The sequence below is a fragment of the Brachyistius frenatus genome, unplaced genomic scaffold (genome assembly GCF_029030835.1).
Source record: "Brachyistius frenatus isolate BFR_SWC_R1_liver_20210118 unplaced genomic scaffold, ASM2903083v1 Contig_22, whole genome shotgun sequence".
Lineage (NCBI taxonomy): Eukaryota > Metazoa > Chordata > Actinopteri > Embiotocidae > Brachyistius > Brachyistius frenatus.
In genome coordinates, this window is record NW_027210621.1 from 786697 (window position 1) to 808141 (window position 21445).

Here is a 21445-nt window from a genome sequence, read left to right on the forward strand (position 1 = left end):
CCTTTAAAACGAAACATACTCCTCAAACGTACAGTAAAACACTCAATTTTTCAAAATCTGAAAAACCTCTTCCTCCGGGAGAAAGTGCCGGCACGAGCTAAGTATTTGTCACTCCAGCTGTGTGCAAATATAATTCATTTAAAATTTGGACTGTGTTGCGATGACATCAGAAGCGCCCTGTCCTCACAAAGGACCTGATGACAAATTAATTTACGTGTCCTTGAGTCAAGCCGAAGTAGGAGGCCACACTATCTTTCTCCTGTCCTCTCCTTCTCTTGTAGCTGAGGGATGGAGGGAGGGAGGGGTTAGAAGAGAGAAAGAGCATTGGAGAGGAGGGGTTGTCATGGGAACAGACATGGAGAGCCCCGCGTGAGTGAGGCTTGAGACGAAATGACAGGATAGTGAAGCGATTGAACGTAGGAGAGGCTGCAGAGTCAGACAGGTATATAAAAAAAAAAACCAAAAAAACAAGAAGAAGACAACATACACAACATGCCAGCGCTGTGGAAATACCTCTCTTGTTTGTGATTCAGTGTTAAAACAAATGCCGGCTGCAGTACAAGGAAGATATCACAAATAAAAGGTTCCACTCTTGTGTAACACTGTAAACTGTGGGGCTTGTTTGTTTCTCTGTGAGGCAGGAAAAGATCTAATGCTCAGTTTCTGCAGGTTGAGATCTCTCACCGTCTGGAAATTTGAACTCTCTCCCTCTTTCTGTCTGCTTTCTCACTCCAGCCGGTCCCCACCAGCCCCACCAGCACCTCCCCTACACCCGGGGGAACTTTGGGCATGTCCAAAATGGACGCCCCCAGCATGCAGGACGTCTACATCCTCTCTCCTGTCTCGGGGCTCTATAGCACCAGGTCAGACACACACACAGATGTTTGATGATGAAAATCACATTGATTATTATGATCCTGCTGACGACAGTGCTGATGACAGCTCTGCCTTCCCCAGGGAGGAGATGGGTCTGATGTCATGTGACGACATCAGCCGCTACAGCGTGAGTTCTCAATCTGGCTCCAAGGGTTCAGAGGCAGTCAGCTACTACCTGGATCAGGACAGTGGTCAGTACTTCTCCCTGCTGGAAGGAGACGGACCACCGGGGCCTGATTATGACAGGGTCCGCAACACAGGGGTGCGCCGGCGGGACAAGACCCCCACCCATGGTAAGATGGCGAGTGTGACCAGGCGGTTTGAAAGGAGCAGGACTGGCTCTGGCCCCGTGTTTGTTTAGTAGAACAGCATGTTCTCTCACCTTTTCTTTTTACCGTTTTCTCAGACCTCCTCCTTATGTGTTTGTTCATCACTCGCTTCATGGCTCTGCTGCCTCGTGTGTCTCTCTCTGGCATTCACACCTTCCAAAAACAAACAAGATCACGTGCCAAACAATCAGTCCAAACACACTGTGTCCAGCTCCCTGTCCGCCCCACCACCTGTGTCCACTGTTGTCCCAGACAGCTTCCAAAGCATCCTGTAATGTACCTTCCTGGGAGGCTGTCAAGGAACTTCTCCACGACGTGCAAGACGAGGGCCATGCAAGTGCATCGGAGGGTGACTTTTCCATCACCTCTAAGCAAGGCTAAATAAAACTAACCATCCTCCTTTCAGAATATGATAATACGCACTTCATGAATATACATGCAAACTTAATTATCCTCAGATCTCTAATGTGTTCTTCTGTTGCCCAGCAAAAGGCTTTCGCCAACTCTGTCCAGGATGCTGGCTGTAGAAAAATGTGATTATTAAAAAGGACGAGTTCAAACACGATGCTATTTTAGAAACAAACATCTTTTTGATGCAAAAATAAGCATTTAAATGTTTGTTATATTTGCCAGTGAAAACTTGAAATAAAAAACAAACAGCTGAAGTTAGTGTTAGATAATATTGCAACCAGTGATGGTCAGCTAACTGTTAATAGATTAGTTGAAGAGCTAACTTGGTTGCTTCCTCCATGGTGAAAAGTATTGGCTTTTTTTCAATATCTTTAAAGGCAAAGTCAGGAAAAACCAGGGGGATAAGATATTTATCTTTGACAACTATGGTGAACCCACCAATTAACATCCGACAATGCTATTCATAAAACAGCACCACTAGCATTGCTAAAAAATAGCCGGTCAGTCACAGCTGATTGGCGACAGCAAAGAAACCTCCCCAGACAAACAGCTAACTTCTGCTGTGTCTGAAATCAACCCAATACTAACTGCTATATTGGTCACTCAATAGCAGGGAGAAAATGGAGATTTTGAATACCTATTACCATCATGTTGTGTCATAATTGACAACTGTGGAGACATTTTTCAAGTGATTAAATTCAGTTTATTGCATCGTGGGACTATTTGTAGTGTAGATGACGCAGACACAGTGTTTCCATTGTGGAATTTCTGAAGGCCACACTTGACGCTCGCCTGCAGTCGCAGCAGTCCCTTGATAATCTCTCTTACCCCACGACCTGCACACACTCTTTCTCCTCACCTGTCCACCCCTCCAGTTGTCTCCCACGCTGTCTCTCAGTCACCGCCTCCCCCCTCCCCCCACGGCCAACTCTCTGATTGCTGATTGGTGCTTCCAGGTGACCTCAGACCCGTTTCCATGCCTCCCGAATATAACTGGATGGCCGAGGCCAAGGAACCCAGCATGGGCAAGAGAGGGAGCCGAGGTACACACACACACAAACACATAATGTATACATACTAAAACACAATCCCTGACACACTTAACGGGTCGGGCTGGTGCTGCGCTTTGCTCCATACTCAGCTCAACACATTTCAGCTCATCTTCAGGTTATCCATGGTGGTGTGGTTGTGTGAGGATACATATGGACAGGTATGTATCTGACAGAGTGACAAAGAAATGCAAGGAAATTGCATTTATCCAGCTGCTCTGCAAATGAGGATATTTCTATGTGACCGATTCTAACCAGCTTCACCATTTTGCGGCGACAGTCGATCTGTATTCAACAGAGGATCCTCCACTCTACCATCAGAAAGTCTATGAATAACATTAAAGCACAATATTAATGTTGGGGGTCTGCCTTTCTCCCTCTTCTACTCTTTCTCTCAGTCACTTTTGAGTTTTTTTTTTCACATTTAAGTGTATGGATAATAAACAAATTAGGGGAGAAGCTTTATCAATCTGGAGCTAAAGCAGAATACAACTTTCTGTGACCAAAAGGACTGAGCAGTAGTGCCTTCCAAATCAACATAATCACTGCAAACAGATTAGCTGTATGTCCCCAGCTGTGGATCCATATCAGATACTATAGCTCTGAGGCACTTTTATCCTTTTTGTTGGATTTTTATCTGTAAGAGGCCATTCAACCTCATCTGTGTCTATGCCGGGGTTCTCCCTTGACTCAGAGACGCTATCTGCGCCCTCTGTGGTTTTCCCTTCTCTGTCATCCGTTCGATTGAGCCTGTCCATCCTCTAATGTCCATGTCCCCCCACTCCCCCGTCCTCTTCCCCACAGATTCAGACAACTCCCTGCTGCGTTACCTTAGCGACGACAAGATCCTGGTGATCGAGGAGGAACCCGAAGGTCCAGGTAGAGAAAGCCGGCGGGATTCCACCAGACGCTCTCGGCGCAAGAGCCGTAACCCCAGCAGCCCCAGCTTTCCCATCAGCCCGTCCATGCTGTCCTCCACCCTGCGCCTCGACCAGCCACCTGAACCTTTGCCTGTATGTACAGTCGTTAGATTTTTACCCCGTCTGTATATGGTATACTGAAAGTACTTTTTTTTTTTTTTTTTTTATCTTAATCTTTTATTGTTGGAAAACCATAAGAAGACCAACAATGAAGTGATCAAAGGATCAAATGTTGCTTGTGGAGCCAAAACTTATTATGGTTTATACATTAATGTATGTCCAAAAATGAAAAACAAATCAAAACAAAACAAGACACGTGAATTAGCAACACTATATCATAATGTGACACGTACCTATTTTACTACAAACATGGGCACTGTAGCTTCTATCCCACATACATGCAAATAGTCACTATTGCAACATATGGGTATTATTACACGGGTTCAAATAGTTCCCAATAATTATATTGGCTTTGTTTCAGTAACTTTTGTTTCAAACTATCATACCCTTCCCCAAAATTGAAATTACAGTTAAACATTTTTACATACAAGTACAATTGTATGTCCATTACATTCAAGCTTCTGCCAAATGACTTCACACAATGCTAATTAAACCTTTTACCTCCAGGTCAATCTCTGTATTTCACATACGCAGTTTTTAACTCTGGTGTCTGGTGAGACATTCCCGCATTGACCAGATGAATGCCAACTGGGCATACTCTATGGGCAGACTTCTGCAGGCCAAGCTGGCTAACTTCTGGTTTAACACTGTGCTTACTTTAATTGATGATTCAATAAGAAGGATGTTGTGCATCAAACAACATCAGATTTAGCAGAAAAATGGAAAAGAAGTTCAGAAAGAAGCAAAATAAAATAAAATGATAAAAGAAAAACCTACAATACAAACTGTTAACAGTAGACCCACATATAAATGTCAATGACAAGTCTTCAGGCATAATATTACTTGTGAATGACGCTGACTTTTGTCATAGACCTGATCAAAAGAGTTAAAGTGATGATTATTTCTTTCTTATTGTCAGTGTTGGAGACAAAATTAATTTAGTATGTTGTTTCATATACACATTTTTTTATTTGAGAAAACTGTGTTCACAGGAGACATTTAGTCCTCTAAGAAGGGAACTGTTTGTGGTTGTAGGATAGGTCATAATGTTCACAGATTCATACACATTGGTTATGTGTGTGTGTGTGTGTGTGTGTGTGTGTGTGTGTGTGTGTGTGTGTGTGTGTGTGTGTGTGTGTGTGTGTGTGTGTGTGTGTGTGTGTGTGTGTGTGTGTGTGTGTGTGTGTGTGTGTGTGTCAGGTAGAGGAGACAAAGGAGAGAGAGGATGATAAGTGTTATTGCATGGCTGCCAGCATCACGGATGATGAGAAGGACAGTGACACTGAGGCACGCCCATCTGTGCTTTTATTTTTTCACTCATGCACACGGCGCACACACACACACACACACACACACACACACACACACACACACACACACACACACACACACACACACACACACACACACACACACACACACACACACACACACACACACACACACACACACACACACACACGGGCATACAAAAATGCACACAAGCACACAGGAGTACATTTGTATGCAGGGTAGCCATCTCACGACTCATCCTAACCCATCCTAATATCCCCATCTCCTCAGACACGCCTGAGTCTAAATAGGAGTTTATTCTGAACAAACACATACACCTGGACGCGCACGCAAAAGCGTATCCCTGTGAGTAGGTGTATGACTCAGCATCAGCTAGACCAATTACAAGCACGACTGACAGACTGTGCTTAAAACACAGTGCACGCAAACACACACGTACACATTGCGCTAACAGCTTAGCTCATACCAGCCCTCTCTAACCCTCTCAGCAGCGTGTTTCTCATGGTGGTGACTCATATCTATTCGGTGGCACATGAAGTATACTATCCTGCACTAACAAGCATATGCTAACCTTAACGACCTGCTTGTTTCTTCTCTCATTTTCTCTGTATGACTCTTTTCCATCAATACAAAAACAACTATGTTCTGGCAAACAAAATGTCACACAAACTCACCCGTGGGCATCAAGTTTCACGACTTCTTATGGCATCGACACATTTTATCACAGTGCAGGACATAACTCACTTAAAGTGGTCTAAAACCATGCAAAATATGAAGCTTGTAGTCGTTGCAAAGGAACGTTCAACATTATACCTGGTTGCAAAATGTGCTGAAGTCATTGATGGATTATGAGATAACGGTTCCCTGGACTCACTGACTGAGGCCCTTCGCACGTCAACAAGAAATGCTCCTAATGATCTCTTCACACTTTGGCTTAGTGATCCCTTGAGCGCCGGGACCTGTTCTCATGTAGTCCATTTTGTTGATCTAAAAAGAATTATTTTATATTCACAGTTGAAGAGAATTTTTTTTTTTTGTAAACCCAAAATGCAAAGTGAAAGGGTATCCCAACCAAATTCAGTGAACTGTACAGAGAGGATTATATTAGTGGTTCACAAATGCCTTAACTTGGTGCACAATTCTTGGAGCACCAGACCTGACTAAATCATGCTCTTCACAAAATCAAGCTTGTAATCAGCCAGAAATACTCTGCTGACGGAATCGATAAAATACCTGCAACAGCAGAAGTCCCGAGGACATTAAGACAACACAGAACATAACAGTAAATACATACGCAGGTCGTACACCACAGCTAACTGCCATCAGCTGAAACAGCCTTTTTTTTTCTTTGACCTTGATTTTATACAGTCTAGCGTTTGTACTAGACAGATTTTATTTGCTGTTGAATTGTGGTTTGGTTTTTCAGTCTAATTTGTCATGTGAAGCAACTTTGAGTGTGTAGTAAATGTATTATTAATTTTAAATGAATTTAAAACGTGTTACTATCATTATTGATAGCTGTCGTGGTAGTCATTGATCTAATGTGTAGGAGGAGAGATAGAGACATAACCCTCATGTCATGTTGCTAAAACTTTTTTGAAGTGTCCAGTGTTACAGGGACAGTTACTGTATAAACTGTAACATGACTTTACTCCTCAGATCAAATAACACGGGTGTGAAATGTTTCAAATTACAAAACTTTTTCATAGTATTGTATTGAGTTTCAAATACATTCCCCCTGCATTAGTTTCCTACGAGTTGTATGTACATATGATAATAAGTATTCAACAGAAACGTATAGCCTACTGTACACACCACCGGCCAAAACAGGACAGGATATGACAATTACCAAGAAACGTGTACAGAAAAAGTGCGTGTGGAGGTATGGAGGATTTTTTAAAAGTGAACTAATGAAGTCTTTCTTCTCTGTCTATCAGCGTGGGGCGGACACACTGCGAGCAGACACAACAGACAGGTGAGTTTGTGGTTGTTGGTGGCTTGTTCGACCACATGCATGAGATTGATTGAACGAGTCGTGAGATTCGTTTGTGGTTACATCCAATCCTGTGTGTCCTTCTGCAGATACTCGGGCTCAGGAAGCTCAGGAGCGGCCTCCATGAGGAAGGTAGGGAAGACCACGTTATTTCTGCAGATGTTTTATAATTCTATGCACACCAGTTCGGATACTATTTTGAAACACTGCTGTCTTTCCGGTACGTATTAATTCAGACTCCAGCCTCATTTTAATGAAGCTCCATAGGCTTCAGTTACATCAACAGTCTCCTAGCAACCGCATCCCCTGGTTACATTGAGATCAATTGTGTCTAAATAATAGCTGAATATACGTGTATATATACGTAGAGCCAGAGAGGAACAGGAGAGATTCATGAGATTAAATTCATTCACGACTGCAGTAATTAAATAAAAGATAACAGTTGGATGAGGTAAATTGGTTTCCATATTTAGGTTACTGTGACACAGGAGTCTGTCTTAGTCATTAGCCTTTTTTTCTAAAGCACTATGTGTTGTAGCATAAAGTGAGTCATCTCTGTAAACACACATTTATTTGGCATTGTTACCTAAATAAGTATCCGGCAGGCTTATTCAGCTACATTAGTGTTAATGGTGGCACCTGCAGTCATGAGGTTTACACACGCTGGCGTCTTTGAGGTGCATTTGTTGATGTGCAGTTATGCTAACATAACACAAAAACAGGTTTTAAAATGAGACCATTGAACTTTTGAAAGAAGAAATAAACCACTCAACGTTTTACAAATGAAACATTTTATTTGTAATGAATGAAAGGCACCCACAATACTCAGGTGTAATACAGCCTAATGTGGTCTGGTATGACTTGTAGCTCATGTTAGTTGTCTTTAGATATTGCTGTAGCAGAGTTAACAGAATTTCTGATCGAGTGAAAGACATGAACAACAATCAACACAGAAGTGTAACAGTAAAATATCTCCATCAGAAACACCTTTCAATATAGTTTGATGGATATTTAAGCCCCTAAATTCAATATTGTTGATGTATTTCCATGATTTTAAAAGGTGATGTAACTCACAGCAGTCTGACTTCCCTGTGGCTTCAGTTCTCCATCACAGGTTGGAGGTCACTTCCCGTCTCTAGCGGTTTTACATTGTGATCCCTCCTGTGCCTGTAATCCTCTCTGCTGCGTGCCTAATGAAATAAAAATAAAAAATAAATAAAAAAGCTAAACCCACAGAGTGAACTGGCTGCTTCTCTGTGTGGGAGATTCCTCAACATCTACCCAGAAACTTTGCTTGACTCTTTTTTTCCCTGTGCTAACATCTTTCTTCTCTCCCCTCTCTAGTCTTTCCATTACACCTCTCTAAGAACAAAAACCAAAAAGAGAAGTAAAGGTAGGCACTTCTGCGTTTTCTCTTTTTATCTTACTGTGTAGGATTTCACAGACTGCCGTACTGTTATATGTTGGCATACGTGGTCCCAGAGAGGATCAAGTGTTTAAACCCTGAAAAAGTGTCTCCGTCTGAATGTCTGAGCTCCAAACCTGATGGATGTTAACTGTGGTGTGTCACGGTAACAGGACGACAGGGCTTGAAATTATATCAAAGGGACATCAGCCCTGATATAATACCTCTTTCATATATTTGGAAATTTCAGATGTGTCGTACTTGATGAAAATAGATAAACAGAAAATAAAACAGGAGCATTCTGCTGCACTCAATGTGTTTTTCTCAAATGTACCATCACTGTCTTTTCCTCCATTAAACTCACTGTAACTGATTGTTTAACTTTATTTTTGGATGGTCCTAATTTGTCACTGTCGCTGATGTAATGTGCTCTGAATATTATTCAGCATTGCAGATGTGCTAAAAATCTTTCCATTTGGGGAGATGCAAAAGTTCACATTGCTTGCTGATTTTACGGGATGCCAGTCCAACTCTCAGCTCCTGAAGACTTAAAAAGGGAACAGACATTTGGATTTAGCATGTTTGCAACTGTAACCACTAAATACATGTACACACAATTAGCGGCTAGTCTTCTTTATTCAGTTCAATAGCTTTGAAAAACACTTTGAGCATCAACATGGTTCTTCCTCATCATCCTCTTTAGGTTCCCTTACCAGTGCCAGTCGAAGGAGAATCTCCTGTAAGGACCTGGGCCACGGGGATTGTGAGGGCTGGTTGTGGAAGAAGAAGGATGCTAAAGGCTACTTCACTCAAAAATGGAGGAAGTATTGGTTCATCCTCAAAGAGTCCTGCCTCTACTGGTACACCAACCAAAATGTAAGGCATCACATTCAAATATCATTTTGTTCTGAAGCTTATTGTCAGAGTCACACTGTTCTAGTTTTCACAAGTCAAACTTTACAACTTTTCCCCAGGCGTTTCCATTCAGTTTTGTGTTTTGGACTTTTTTTTACGCCATTAATTGCTGAAATTAGCCTATAACAATTAGATATCACATCTCCAACCAAAAAACATTAAAAAAATTAAAGGGGCAAACCACCAATTTAACCCATAAAGGTCAGTCCACTTGTTACGGAATGTACCAGTATATAAAAACAGCTAAATACGGTCTTTAAAGGCTTTAAAATGGTTCAGCTGTCTGACAAAAATAACCTCACTGATGTTATTGTTTTTTAGTTTCTTTCTCAGAACTTCCTCAACATTTATAAAAGTAAAATACGGATTAACACTACTAATATTATTACTATTTTATATAATTGTAACACAATCAATGTTAATTTTCAATACTCTTAAAAATCTCTTTTTATATAACATTGATGTACCACATGTATTTTTGCTGTCACCTTAGTGATTATAGATTTTTGTTAATTAAAACCCTAAAAATGTAATTTTCTTGATTAATCAATTAAATTTTGGTCTTACAGCGCGTAAGAAAAGAGCACAGAACTGTTCCGTTTGCTATAATAAAAGATCATTCTCACATTTGTGATCCATTAACTTTCACTGAAAATCTGACATGCCAGCAGAACATATTTAGTTGGGGAAGGGGACCAGATTAGGTCAATGGAAATCTTGGTGTGGCAGATTAAAAAGGCCAAACAGCATAGAGGAATTTCAGGGTATGCACGTTAATACAGTAGTAAAAACACTATCTCGTAGCGTGTAATAAAGTGCATGGTGATTAATTGCCAGTCTGATCTCATGTGAATATCATAATCTGATATTCAGCCAAATAATCATTAGCCTATCAAATTCCAGTTTGAATACATCATGACAAATAAATCCAGGTTGTGGGCTGCTTAAACATAAATGTAAATGATCGCTGATCATATTTTACATTATTTACAAGGAACTTTCACTCTTCAAGTCATAGCCTCGAACCCACATTTTTATCAAGAGGGCAAAACTTCTACATGTGGCTCCCCAGTAATTCTTGGTGTGTATGTAGTCCATAAAATGCAAACTTAAAATCATGTAATCACTGGACTTAACTACATTATTATTTGTACGTCTATTAGCCTAAATGGGACGCTAACAGACAAAGAATAACTGACTGGGGCCTGTCAGCTGGGGGTCCGTGGAGTGGGCCCTTTAGGGATGCACTTGTTGAAAATTGCCTGGAATGGTGACAATTAATTTATTATCACGAATTAATCAACTAACTGTTGCAGCTGTGGTTCATACAAGTAGATCAGTTTGTTCCATTCAGCGTACTTTTACCTCATAGAAAGATACAACTCCCTGTGAGACTTTCAGATGTTGTTTTTGTGTTTGGATCAATAAATTATTAGAATATTTGCACTATTTTAAAGAAAGAAAATTGACCTAGACCCCAAAACTGACTGTAAATATCAGTTTTCTTGCTGAAATAGTCATAGCTCATCTATCTTTATCCCAAGCCAATGTAAACAGCATGTGCTGTTTTCATATGCTTGACTAGTGTATTACTGTCTGAATAAAATTGGTATATCAGTATGCATGACATTTTGTTCTATGTTGATGATGTACCACCACTCTCCATCTGTCTGCCTGAAGGATGAGAAGGCTGAGGGCTTCATCAGCCTCCCTGAGTTCAGAATAGACCGAGCCATAGAGTGCAGACGGAAATTGTGAGTGTCCCTCACATGTCGCCCAAAATTACTAATCAAGCACATTTGCGCTCACCCACACAACGTGAACGCACATGAGGCAACCGTGCATACGCAAAACCCGCTAATCAGTCTTCTTCTCCTTGACCGCCTGCAGTGCCTTCAAAGCCTGTCATCCCAAAATCAAGAGCTTCTTCTTCGCCACAGATTGTCTGGAGGAAATGAACAGGTGAGTGACAACAATTGTGTGTCTGTGTGAGTCTCTGTGAGTGTGTGTCTGTGTCCTAATGTAGACAATAGTCATAGCGTGGGGACGTCACGTCTCCTTTCATGAATATTTTAACTGAGTAAATCAAGTTTACACAAAGCAACAGCCCACCAACACATCACTGTGCATGAATAAGGCATGAACCTGGCCCTCTTGTTAGATGTAGAACTCGATGTGTTTGTTTGTGTGTGTGTGTGTGTGTGTGTGTGTGTGTGTGTGTGTGTGTGTGTGTGTGTGTGTGTGTGTGTGTGTGCGTGCGTGTGTGTGTCACGTGTGCACTTGTGTGAGAGGGAGATTGTAGTGATATTTTCAGGGGATAACACATCTGATGAGCTCTAATTATCCACACCTTTCCTCAATGACATGGGGAGATAATTGGTGGAGAGTAATTAACCAGCTATATTTGCCTTCCATACTGCGTATGGAGGTTTATGTGTGAAAGTGTTACTGCACACATTTTCATGGGAATCATGTGAGTAAAGGTGGGTGTTGGTATTTTATTATCTCAGCTTGATGGAGCACTAACAGTAAAACTACATTTTTACTTTTAGTACATACTGCAGCTACCAATAACAAGTATGTACTGTTGCATGTATCATGTATACAATTGAGAGATATTACTTCATCATAAAAATAGGCCTTGAACTTTGACACTGGTCATATCCGTCGTGATCCATAGCACAACATTTGAAGTCTTCTTCTTCTTCTTCTTCTTCTTCTTGTAAGTATTTGGACATACTAAATCTTGTTCTGGCATACTAAATAGTTTGGTAGTATGAATATTGGAACGCAGTGACTCTTCCTGCTTTTCTCCCGTGATAACGACTACAGCCACTAGAGGCCACAAGTAGGTGCAGTCGGCCCCGACTAACTCGTATACAGTGAACCCTCGCTATAACACGGTTCACCTTTCACGGTCTCGCTGCTTCACGGATTTGCATCGTGCATTGAAATCACATTACGACTATATGTAACGTAGATATATTTAATGTCCAGTTCTATCTATTTCAATTGTAAAATAAAGGTTACTACTTCATGGATTTCGCCTATCACGGTTTCTATTTGGAACGTAACCCCCGCGAAAAACGAGGGTTCACTGTATTAGGGACAGATAATGATGATAACCACCTATTCAATAGTCTGATAACGATCAGGTCGGTTGAATCAGATCTCAATTGAATTGAATTCAAGACAATGACCAAACCAGCACTCAAGACTGACAAAGATGAAACTGGCGGGATTCTCTACTTTTCCTTTTTGTCAACACAATTAACATGGTTTTAATCCATTTCTCAATTATTCCTGACTGTTTGGGACACTTATCCCGAAGCAAATTTTTCCCACTGAAATTGTTTAAATAGCTCACAAAAATGTTGTTCCTTTTTCTTTTAAATCAGCTAAATTCAGCTCTACAGTTTTTTTTGCAAGCGTTACTCAAACAGTAGAAAATTATGAAATTGTCAGAAACAATTTTCAGCTGGGGATTAATACACATTCAGTACTGTATGTTACTGAGTAGTTCTGGCACCAGGACACCAAAAAATATGTCTTTCACAAGAAACATGTCAGCTAGTGCAACAATGTGACTCATGATGATGTTAATAGCTTTTCAGCAACAATGGAGCTCCCAACTCAGAGGCATACGTCACGTCAGGCTTTGATTACACAGCAATACTTGTCTCTAGGATTAATTAATTGTTGGTTTGGGTCTTTTCATGAATTTTTTTTTCAACAAGAAAATATTATAATGCAATTATGGCTTCCTGGAGGCACCTCCTACAGTATTATGATGAGTTTCCTGTTCCTCGTGCGAAGACGGGTCTCTATTCTTAGTAGCGACCTTATTATTAGGTGTCTGCGGAGGGACACGGGACGAGCTGGGATCGGCAGCGGAGACAGACAGAAGGAAGCATGAATGCAGAGCAGAAAAAAGAACGTCATCAGAGACTCGCTGTTCAGAGAGAATGGGACTAAGGATTGTCATTTCTCTCTTTCTGCATCCATCTCTCTAATTATCTCAAAGCTTTTCTCTCCTCATCAGGGGGATGGCGTCAGTTAGACAGATATCAACTGTTAAGAGACACCACTTGAATTATTTAGTGTCAAAGTTTTTTATTCATCACCTACCATTTACCCAGTATAACCCATCCTTCCTCCTCCTCTTCCTTTTTTTTTTTTTTTTTTTATCATCCATCCTTTGACGCCTACTTTAACTTTAACTTCCCTTGTTTCCTATAGGTGGATGAACCGGCTGGGGCTCGCTGCTATTGGCTACACACCGGATGATAAGGTGCCACGCCCTGATGAAGGTGAGATGAACTGGTTTGACTTGGAAGTCAGTCTTTTTGTGCATGAGTTGCTAACAGTGTGTGTGTGTCTCAATCTATCTTCCTAACAGACTACTGGAGTGAGAGTGATCAGGACGAGGTCGATGGCTCAATGACTCTCAAACAGGAGGGACCCTCATCCCTCTGTGATACTTACCATCGCACACCATCAGTAAGTAACACAAACACTTACATGCACACTCAACATTTTCTTTGCAGTGTTTCATTCTGATAGAATATTTCATTCTTAAAAGCCCCACAGTTTTCAGTGCTGCATAGACCGGAGCTCTCAGCATTAATAAAACATCAGAGTGTGAGACTATCTGGTTCTGTAAGCAGCCAAGACCATCACTTCTCTGTGTTCTGCTGCCAGAACCAGTAACGCAGTCCGGCCTCACGGTGGCGACATTTGACAGAGCTCATTACATCTCTGCTTTTTTACTCCAAAGATATTCAGACATTTAAATCCAGTGGTACCATAATGATGATCTTAGATGAGCCATACAGCAGTCATGTCAGTCATTCCTGCAGTTACTCCTCTGCCATCTCATTGCTTTTTTGCTCTCATCTTTTGCTCTCTTTCTGCCCTTCACACCTCCCTGTCCTTCTCTCCTCTCCTCTCCTGTCCTCTCTCCATCCTTGTACATCTCCTACTTCTCCTTGTTTTGCGCGTCACTTTTTCCTTGTATCTGTGCTCACTGTCCTGTCGACTTTCCCTGCTCACACTCACTTACCCTCGGCCCACTCAGGCAAACTTCCTCCACAGTTATGACCAGTTGCCCCGCTCAGTGAGCTCCATGAGCCTCATGCGCTCCACTCCGTCCCCTCTCCCTCCAATAAGTGCCTCCACCTCCCCCATTCCTCCACAGATGGTCTCTTCCACCTCCCCTCTCCCTCTCCAGGTTAATTCTTCTAGCCCCTTCCCGGAGCCCAAGCACGGTCGACATTTCTCCAGTGAGTCCACACACTCCCACTCCTCGGCCGAGGACCAGCGCGGAGATGGCATGGGCATGGGCACGGGCACAGGCAGCACCAGTACCCACTCGTCCGGCTGCCGCTCCTCCCATCGTGAGCGCCGCTCCTGGCAGGACCTCATCGAGACCCCTCTGACCAGCGCGGGGCTGCACTTCCTCCAGACAGCGCCGGGGGAGAACGAGTACGGCGGCCTGATGGGGAGCATGGCCGGAGAAATGGGGTTCTACGGAGGTCTGGGCAGACAGGGCATGTCCCCGGAGAGACGCAGACAGGCCACTCTGCCCGTACGGAGACACCACGCTGCAGAGAGGGACAGGGAACGGGACGGGCCCTTCCCCCTGGAGCGGGGCCCACACACACACAGCCACACACACCGACGCTCCCACAAGCAGCGCAGCCAGAGTCTGCCCAGGAACAGGGACCCGATGCCAGGAAAACTGTTACACACGTCAGCTCACATGGAGGAGAGGAGTGAAGACGAGGAGGCAGAGGGGCAGGCAGCAGACATTCTCGAGGGTGAAGAGGGTAAGATCAGAACTCACTGTCTGGATCATGCAAGACTAAATGTTTGCTGTATCATTTAAGCAGGAGCAAATATTCAGATCATTTACTCAAGTAAAAGCAACAATGCCACACTGTAAAAATACTCCATTACAAGGAAAAGTACTGCATTATTAGTTTCAGTAGTTAAAGTACTGATGCAAAACATAGACCGGTATGAGTGTTTAAATATTGTAAATTGGATTATTATCACTAACGTTTGAGCACGACAGTCCTACTTTACTGTTAACGTGGAGCAAATTTGAATGATTTGATATATTTGTATGCAGTTTAATCTATAATAATTGATTACATTTTATAAGCTCATCATGTTGTTCTGTCTGTAAACTCTTAACTCTAACGTGTTGGTTCCTGTGGATCCTCCTGCCCTCTAAACAGCTCAAAGAAACACAGTAAACATCATTTGGCAGCTTAATGCTTCATGTTTGGTGTGTGTGTGTTTATGAGAGTTGCTCTTAAACTTCATTTTAAAGTGATGACATTTTAATAGTTCATTAGACAACTGACTTCTGTTTGGGGTGTCAGAGGCCCAAACTGGAAACCCTTGTTAAATACAGTACATTTTTATATGCTCTCTCTCTCTCTCTCTCTCTCTCTCTCTCTCTCTCTCTCTCTCTCTATATATATATATATATATATATATATATATATATATATATATATATATTTCTTTTTTTATATAAAAAAATTATCTAAAGGGGAAAATGTTTACTTTTAAAATAATATTTAGGTTATTTATTTTATGAGATCTGTGAGACCACAAATGATGAAGAAATAAAGATATCCGCTAACAAAACATCTTGAAAATAACTAGTTACTATAGCTGTTATAAATAGTGTCTAAAAACTCTACCCAAGTACATTACTTGGAAATGTACTTGAATTCCACAATTGCTTTAAGTAGTTCTCACCCTGGGGTAAATATAAGATGTCACAAGATGATTACCAAGGAAAGAGAGAATTATCAAAAAATGAAACCACGCAACACAAAATCTTCAACAGACACAATCCCTGTGACTGTAGAGTGCAAGTACACATTTTATTTTTATTAAGGGGACACAAAACAAAAGGTTTAGAGACCATTAATTGGGCACATTGTTCAACCAGGTGACTAATGTCTAATGTAAGAACATTTCCCTCTTCTTTCTCTTTGTCAAAACTCTTCTTACTGTTCTATGTAAGTTTTCTTTGCACCAGTGAGCCAAGTCAGAATTAAAAAACTTTCTTTACTAACACAAATTTGCTGTAAATGTCATTCACAAAATCGTCATACACGATTAAAAAGAACAAGGGTTCTGTTGCAAGAAATTGGAAATCAAAAGAAGGTATTTCTGTGGCATTGTAAGCAAAGGTACGTGGTACAAGTGGAAAAAGAGATGCCTGCATGCTGAATCCAAGTGTATTAGATAAACAACGTTTCCTTTTAAGTTGGATGTTTGTCAGGTTAAAGGGTGAGAAACATCATCAACAAGTCTACCTAAGAAGGAAATACAGCCAAATACATCAAAAAATACAGTAGGAAGCTCAAAGAAGGGGAACCTGAAAGCATCTTTAAAAAGTCCCATCAGAAAATGTCCACACATACAGTACCTGATGCATTTGGAAGGATCATTAGAGGCAACTGGCTCCAACAAAGCACAGAATTTAGAAAGAATTTAGATAAATTTGTGAATTCAACAAGTTCTTACTTCCTTGTTCTTAATTACTTGTATTTAACACTAAAAACTCAAATACTGACATTTTGGAAAAAGGCTTTAATTTGCTCATTTTAATTTGCTCTCTGCAAATGCTACTTCTGCTCTTTTACTGTTAAATACACCATCCCAGTACGTCATCAGTCTGATTCTCTCTGTTTGACTCATGCCTGCCCCAGACCTGCGGGAGTTGAGAGTGGAGAGCAGAGAGAGGAGGGTGTCGGAGGGAAGGGAGCGGCGGGTGTCAGAGGGCCGGGAGCCCGAGCCCCTGGACGGGCTAGAGCAGCTGTATCGGGCCCTGGAGCAGGCCAACGTGACGGCCCTGGGAGACCCGAGACCCTGCAGCAGGCAGGACCTTCGACGCTGTTTCACCCAAAGAGCAAGGGACCCCCTGCTCAACGACAGGCTGCACCGGGTTCGAGCCCTCCGCAGCACCTTGAAGGTACCAAGATCGATTCTGTCACAAAACACAACAAAGATTATTTAAGGGAAAGTGATGTGTGGAGATTTTACGTGGTAACTCCCTGGTATCGTTTTGCTCCGACAGGCCAAAGAGTCAGAGCTGTCGGTGATCTGCGCCCTCCTGGAGGACCCTGGCCTCTGCTCCCAGACCTTCAGAGAGTGGAAGCAGTGGCACAGTGAGCTCTACTCAGACATCTGCCAGCTCAGCCCCGGCACCAACGGCCAGGACGACCTCTCCCCGCTGGCCGCACCTCTCATGACCCACACACACTCCTTCATCGAGACGCACGTGTGAGGAAGAAGCAAAGACTGAACTGACACACACACACACTCACACACACACACACACAAACGCAGAGCTTTACATTAGCCAACCCCTCTCTCCTGATCACGACTCTGAGCACGCACCTACACAAACACGCACCCACAGGAACACACATTGTAAGATGTGTAAATATCATAGAGGGAACAGTCTGAGACCTGCGTGTATGAACTTTTGATAATCCTGAGGACCCCACAGGGTGCCTATTGCATGCCTGAACAGAAAGCATTAATCTTCCTTTGTCTATGGAACTCAGCATAAACTCCACACGCTTGTCAAGAAAAACGGGGGAAAAAGGAGACTTTTTAACACGTTCGTTCCTTTGTATTCTCTCGGTTTTGCAATTTTTTTTTTGTCGTTGATTTCAGGGGGCAGGGGGAGCTATGTAGCAGCAATACAGAGGAGAATCCTTTTCACCACAGCACTGTACTTTTGTACTGATGAACTTTGCACCCAGAGCCACCAGTTCTCCCCCTTCCTCTCTCTTTTTTTTCTTTCTCTCATTACATATCTTGATTTACAGGGACCTCACTGTTATTCCAGGCGGATCTCACGGGACAGTGTGGGGAACGTAAGGGTAGTGACTTCAGTTTAAGACTGTGAGAGGTAGCCATCGATGCTGGTTTATCTGTTTTAGCCATTTTTTTTTTCTCTGGGAACCCACGAAAGCGAGCGTCACAAGTGTCGAGAGCCCACTGTGCCAGCCAGATGCACACTATTTCAAACTGTGAAGTGTCAAAAAAAAAATTGCCCAGTTTTATCTGCAGAAGGAGGCTCCTCTGATAGAGTACAACTCTCCATTTCTGTTCGCATCCTCTCCATCTCCTTCTTTCTTTTCCTCTTTATCAGTATTTCCCTCCATCTCCTCCTTCTCTTCTCTCCATTTCTCCCTTTCTCTCTCTCTAGTCCTCAAAGACTTGTGTATATGTGTATACTGCTGTGTATACTGATGTAAATGTTTGCGTTCCACTACCACTGTGATATGCTTCTAGAGGTAGCGGAGGGAAGACAGAGAGTTATGTATTTGCTTGGGTGCAAAACAATATTTCTTTTTAGTTTATTGTTGTTTTTTTTGTTTTTTTCTTTAAACAGCGAATGCAAGAGCTAGAGAGTTCTTTTCAAAGGAGTCACTCACTACAAAGAATGCACTTTCTATATCTCTATATCTCATCGGCTGCATCACAGGGTCTACGTCTCATCGGCCTCTTTACCATTGCTGTTCAAATATCAGGTAAAAGCATTTCGCCGTCTCATTTTCTAAAGATTTGTGTACAGTCTACAAATATATTTAAACATAGAAGAATATATAAATCTATTTACGTTTTGTGTCATAGATATAATGTAAAGTATGATGTATTCTATGCCAAGGTTTTGCAGTGTCCCCCTCTTCACTCTGTAGATGCAGGGTGTTTAGCAGTTGAACAACTCGGAGGCAAAACAAAACACAAACCCGCCATCACTGACAGCTGATTGACAGTTTCCACTGGTTTACATCACGGCTGACCCTTCTCCTAGTGATGTGTTGCATGAGAAAAGGCCTGGGATTGATTTGAATGGACAGGGTAAAATACTGTGGATCATTTGTTCCTATTTTTCTTTTTTTTTCATCCTCTTCTTCATGATTGCAAGATAATTAGACTTGTAGCGCATGATACATGCAAAAGTACTGTTGAAGAATGACTTTTTATTCATATGTTCATAAGTCTTTTCTCATTAGATAGTGTTTGAAGACACACACTGTACAACAACTGAGGGAAGCTGTTTCCCACCCGTACTCAGTTCCTTGAAGTAATGCGGATCCTCCTTTTAGCATCCAAACATAAAGTTTAAATTTGATGTTTTGGTTTAAAGACTGACACGTGTCCAGAGGCTTCAGAAATCTGAGAGACATCAGTATAGTTACCTCTAAAATGGAAGATATGTTGACATTCCCTCCAAGCATATGGTTGACACTCTACACTACTAGGTAGACCTCTACACTAACTGGTCTGTAATGTCTGTGAAACTCGGATGAATCATTTCGTCTGCAATATGAGGCCAAGGACTCAACGGTGCCCCCCAGTGCCCGAGACTCTGAGAGACATGAGTAGCACCTGCTGCATCCAGCGTTATCTGTACTTCTTCATATTTTACTGTAGTTCTTGTGTAGGTTCGGGATTTTTATCATGTAACACTATCGTGAAATATCAAACACACCCCAGAGATATAGCTCATGTATTTTTTTTTTTTTAATGGTTAATTTGCATACCACAAAGAAACTAAATGATGCAAGCACTTTCCCTGTGCCTCCCAACCCTCTCTTTGGCAACAAAGGATTGACTATACTGGTGTTCCTACACACACACACACACACACACACACACACACACACACACACACACACACACACACACACACACACACACACACACACACACACACACACACACACACACACACACACACACACACACACACACACACACACACACACACACAGCTGTAGAAGAGTCACGATACAGTTCCAGTCTGCAGACCTCTCTCCGTTTCTCATCTGTACTGTTGGTCTTCTTTCTCCAGCTGCTCGCTCCGCTGAGCAGGCAACATACTGTAGATTAAGGAGTTCTGAGAGTTTTAATTTGTAGGCACTTGACTGTGTTATCCCTCCCAGATCTTTGTGTGTGTAGACCTGCAGAAACAGGCCGAAAAGGGAGATTCCACTGTGTGTTCTTTCAGGGGTGTACACCTCATGGTACATTGCACAGGTGTGTAAGATGTAAGTTGCACTGCGACATTAAAAAAGGAACATATTGCTCTTTTTCAAGGATAATATTAGCTTACTGTTATTCTGTACATTAAACTGACTAAAGATGATATTAAAAAAGAAAGAAAATGACATTTATTCTTCCTAAAGTAGCCTTTTTTGGTTTCATATATATGAATATATATTACAAAAAATACAGATTGTAAACCTAAGTTGTTAAACTTTGACTTCAATAAACTGAATCCTCTGCACTATGAGCTATGTTCTGTTCATGTGTACCTTTTCTCACATTTATTGAAATTGTTTTACAATGTGTTGTGAAAAGTTGGTGGTAGTTTCAAATTAAAAGCAGGAGCGCTGCAACGATTAGTCGATGAATCAATTAATTGATTGTCAGAAAATGAATCGCCAATTGATCATTCTGAGTCATTTTTCAATGAAAAAAAATGCCAAAATTTGGGCTTCTTAAATATGACTATATTCTGGCTCCATTAGTCGTCCCTGATAATAAACTGGTTGTTGACTGTTAGTCAAACAGGACATTTTAGGCTGCTCCTTTGACTTGGGGAAACACTGGTCCATATTTGTCACCATTTTTCTGACATTTTAAAGACCAAACAGCTAAATGATTGATCAAGAAAATAATCAACAGATTAATCAATAAGGGAAATAATTATTATTTGCAGCCCTAAAGAGCAGCAGTTATTTTATGAACCGGGAGGCCATATGCTTTGTTCCCAAGATATATATTGTGTGAAATGTCTCCGAGCAAAATTAACTTTTACCTGCTCAGTCTTCACAAGGAAAAACGTAATTTTTTTTTGCAATGTGGACCTCTAACAGGCCCCTACTGGCCACACCCACTGCCCTCTGTATAATGTGTATGTATCAAGTTAATTTCCCATTAAATCCAGTACAACGTGCAGCTCTGTTCTAGGTGACAATAACACTTTGCATTAATTGGTGGCAAAAATGTGGTAAAACCACATATGGGAACAACAAACAAAAACAATAGTTCTTAAAACTATTACTTGATATGACCACAAAATT

The 21445-nt window shown here is 41.7% G+C and overlaps 1 protein-coding gene across 5 annotated transcripts in view; it reads left to right on the plus strand.

Annotated features, from left to right (window-relative positions):
• Positions 1-20652, plus strand: part of LOC138619977 (connector enhancer of kinase suppressor of ras 2) — a 61388-nt gene extending 40736 nt beyond the window's left edge. Inside the window, exons 11-25 of one of the 5 annotated variants that reach the window (XM_069696838.1) lie at positions 736-863; positions 943-1169; positions 2573-2659; positions 3470-3678; positions 6936-6973; positions 7081-7123; positions 8336-8384; positions 9100-9272; positions 10992-11065; positions 11202-11273; positions 13551-13621; positions 13711-13811; positions 14509-15139; positions 17048-17310; positions 17416-20652. In XM_069696838.1, coding sequence (XP_069552939.1) covers positions 736-863; positions 943-1169; positions 2573-2659; positions 3470-3678; positions 6936-6973; positions 7081-7123; positions 8336-8384; positions 9100-9272; positions 10992-11065; positions 11202-11273; positions 13551-13621; positions 13711-13811; positions 14509-15139; positions 17048-17310; positions 17416-17625 — 2376 coding nt within the window. In that variant the 3' untranslated portion in view covers positions 17626-20652. The remainder of the gene's footprint in view (positions 1-735; positions 864-942; positions 1170-2572; positions 2660-3469; positions 3679-6935; positions 6974-7080; positions 7124-8335; positions 8385-9099; positions 9273-10991; positions 11066-11201; positions 11274-13550; positions 13622-13710; positions 13812-14508; positions 15140-17047; positions 17311-17415) is intronic. The other 4 variants (XM_069696840.1, XM_069696839.1, XM_069696842.1 and 1 more) reach the window with 4 other exon arrangements.
• The last annotated feature ends 793 nt before the right edge of the window (positions 20653-21445 follow it).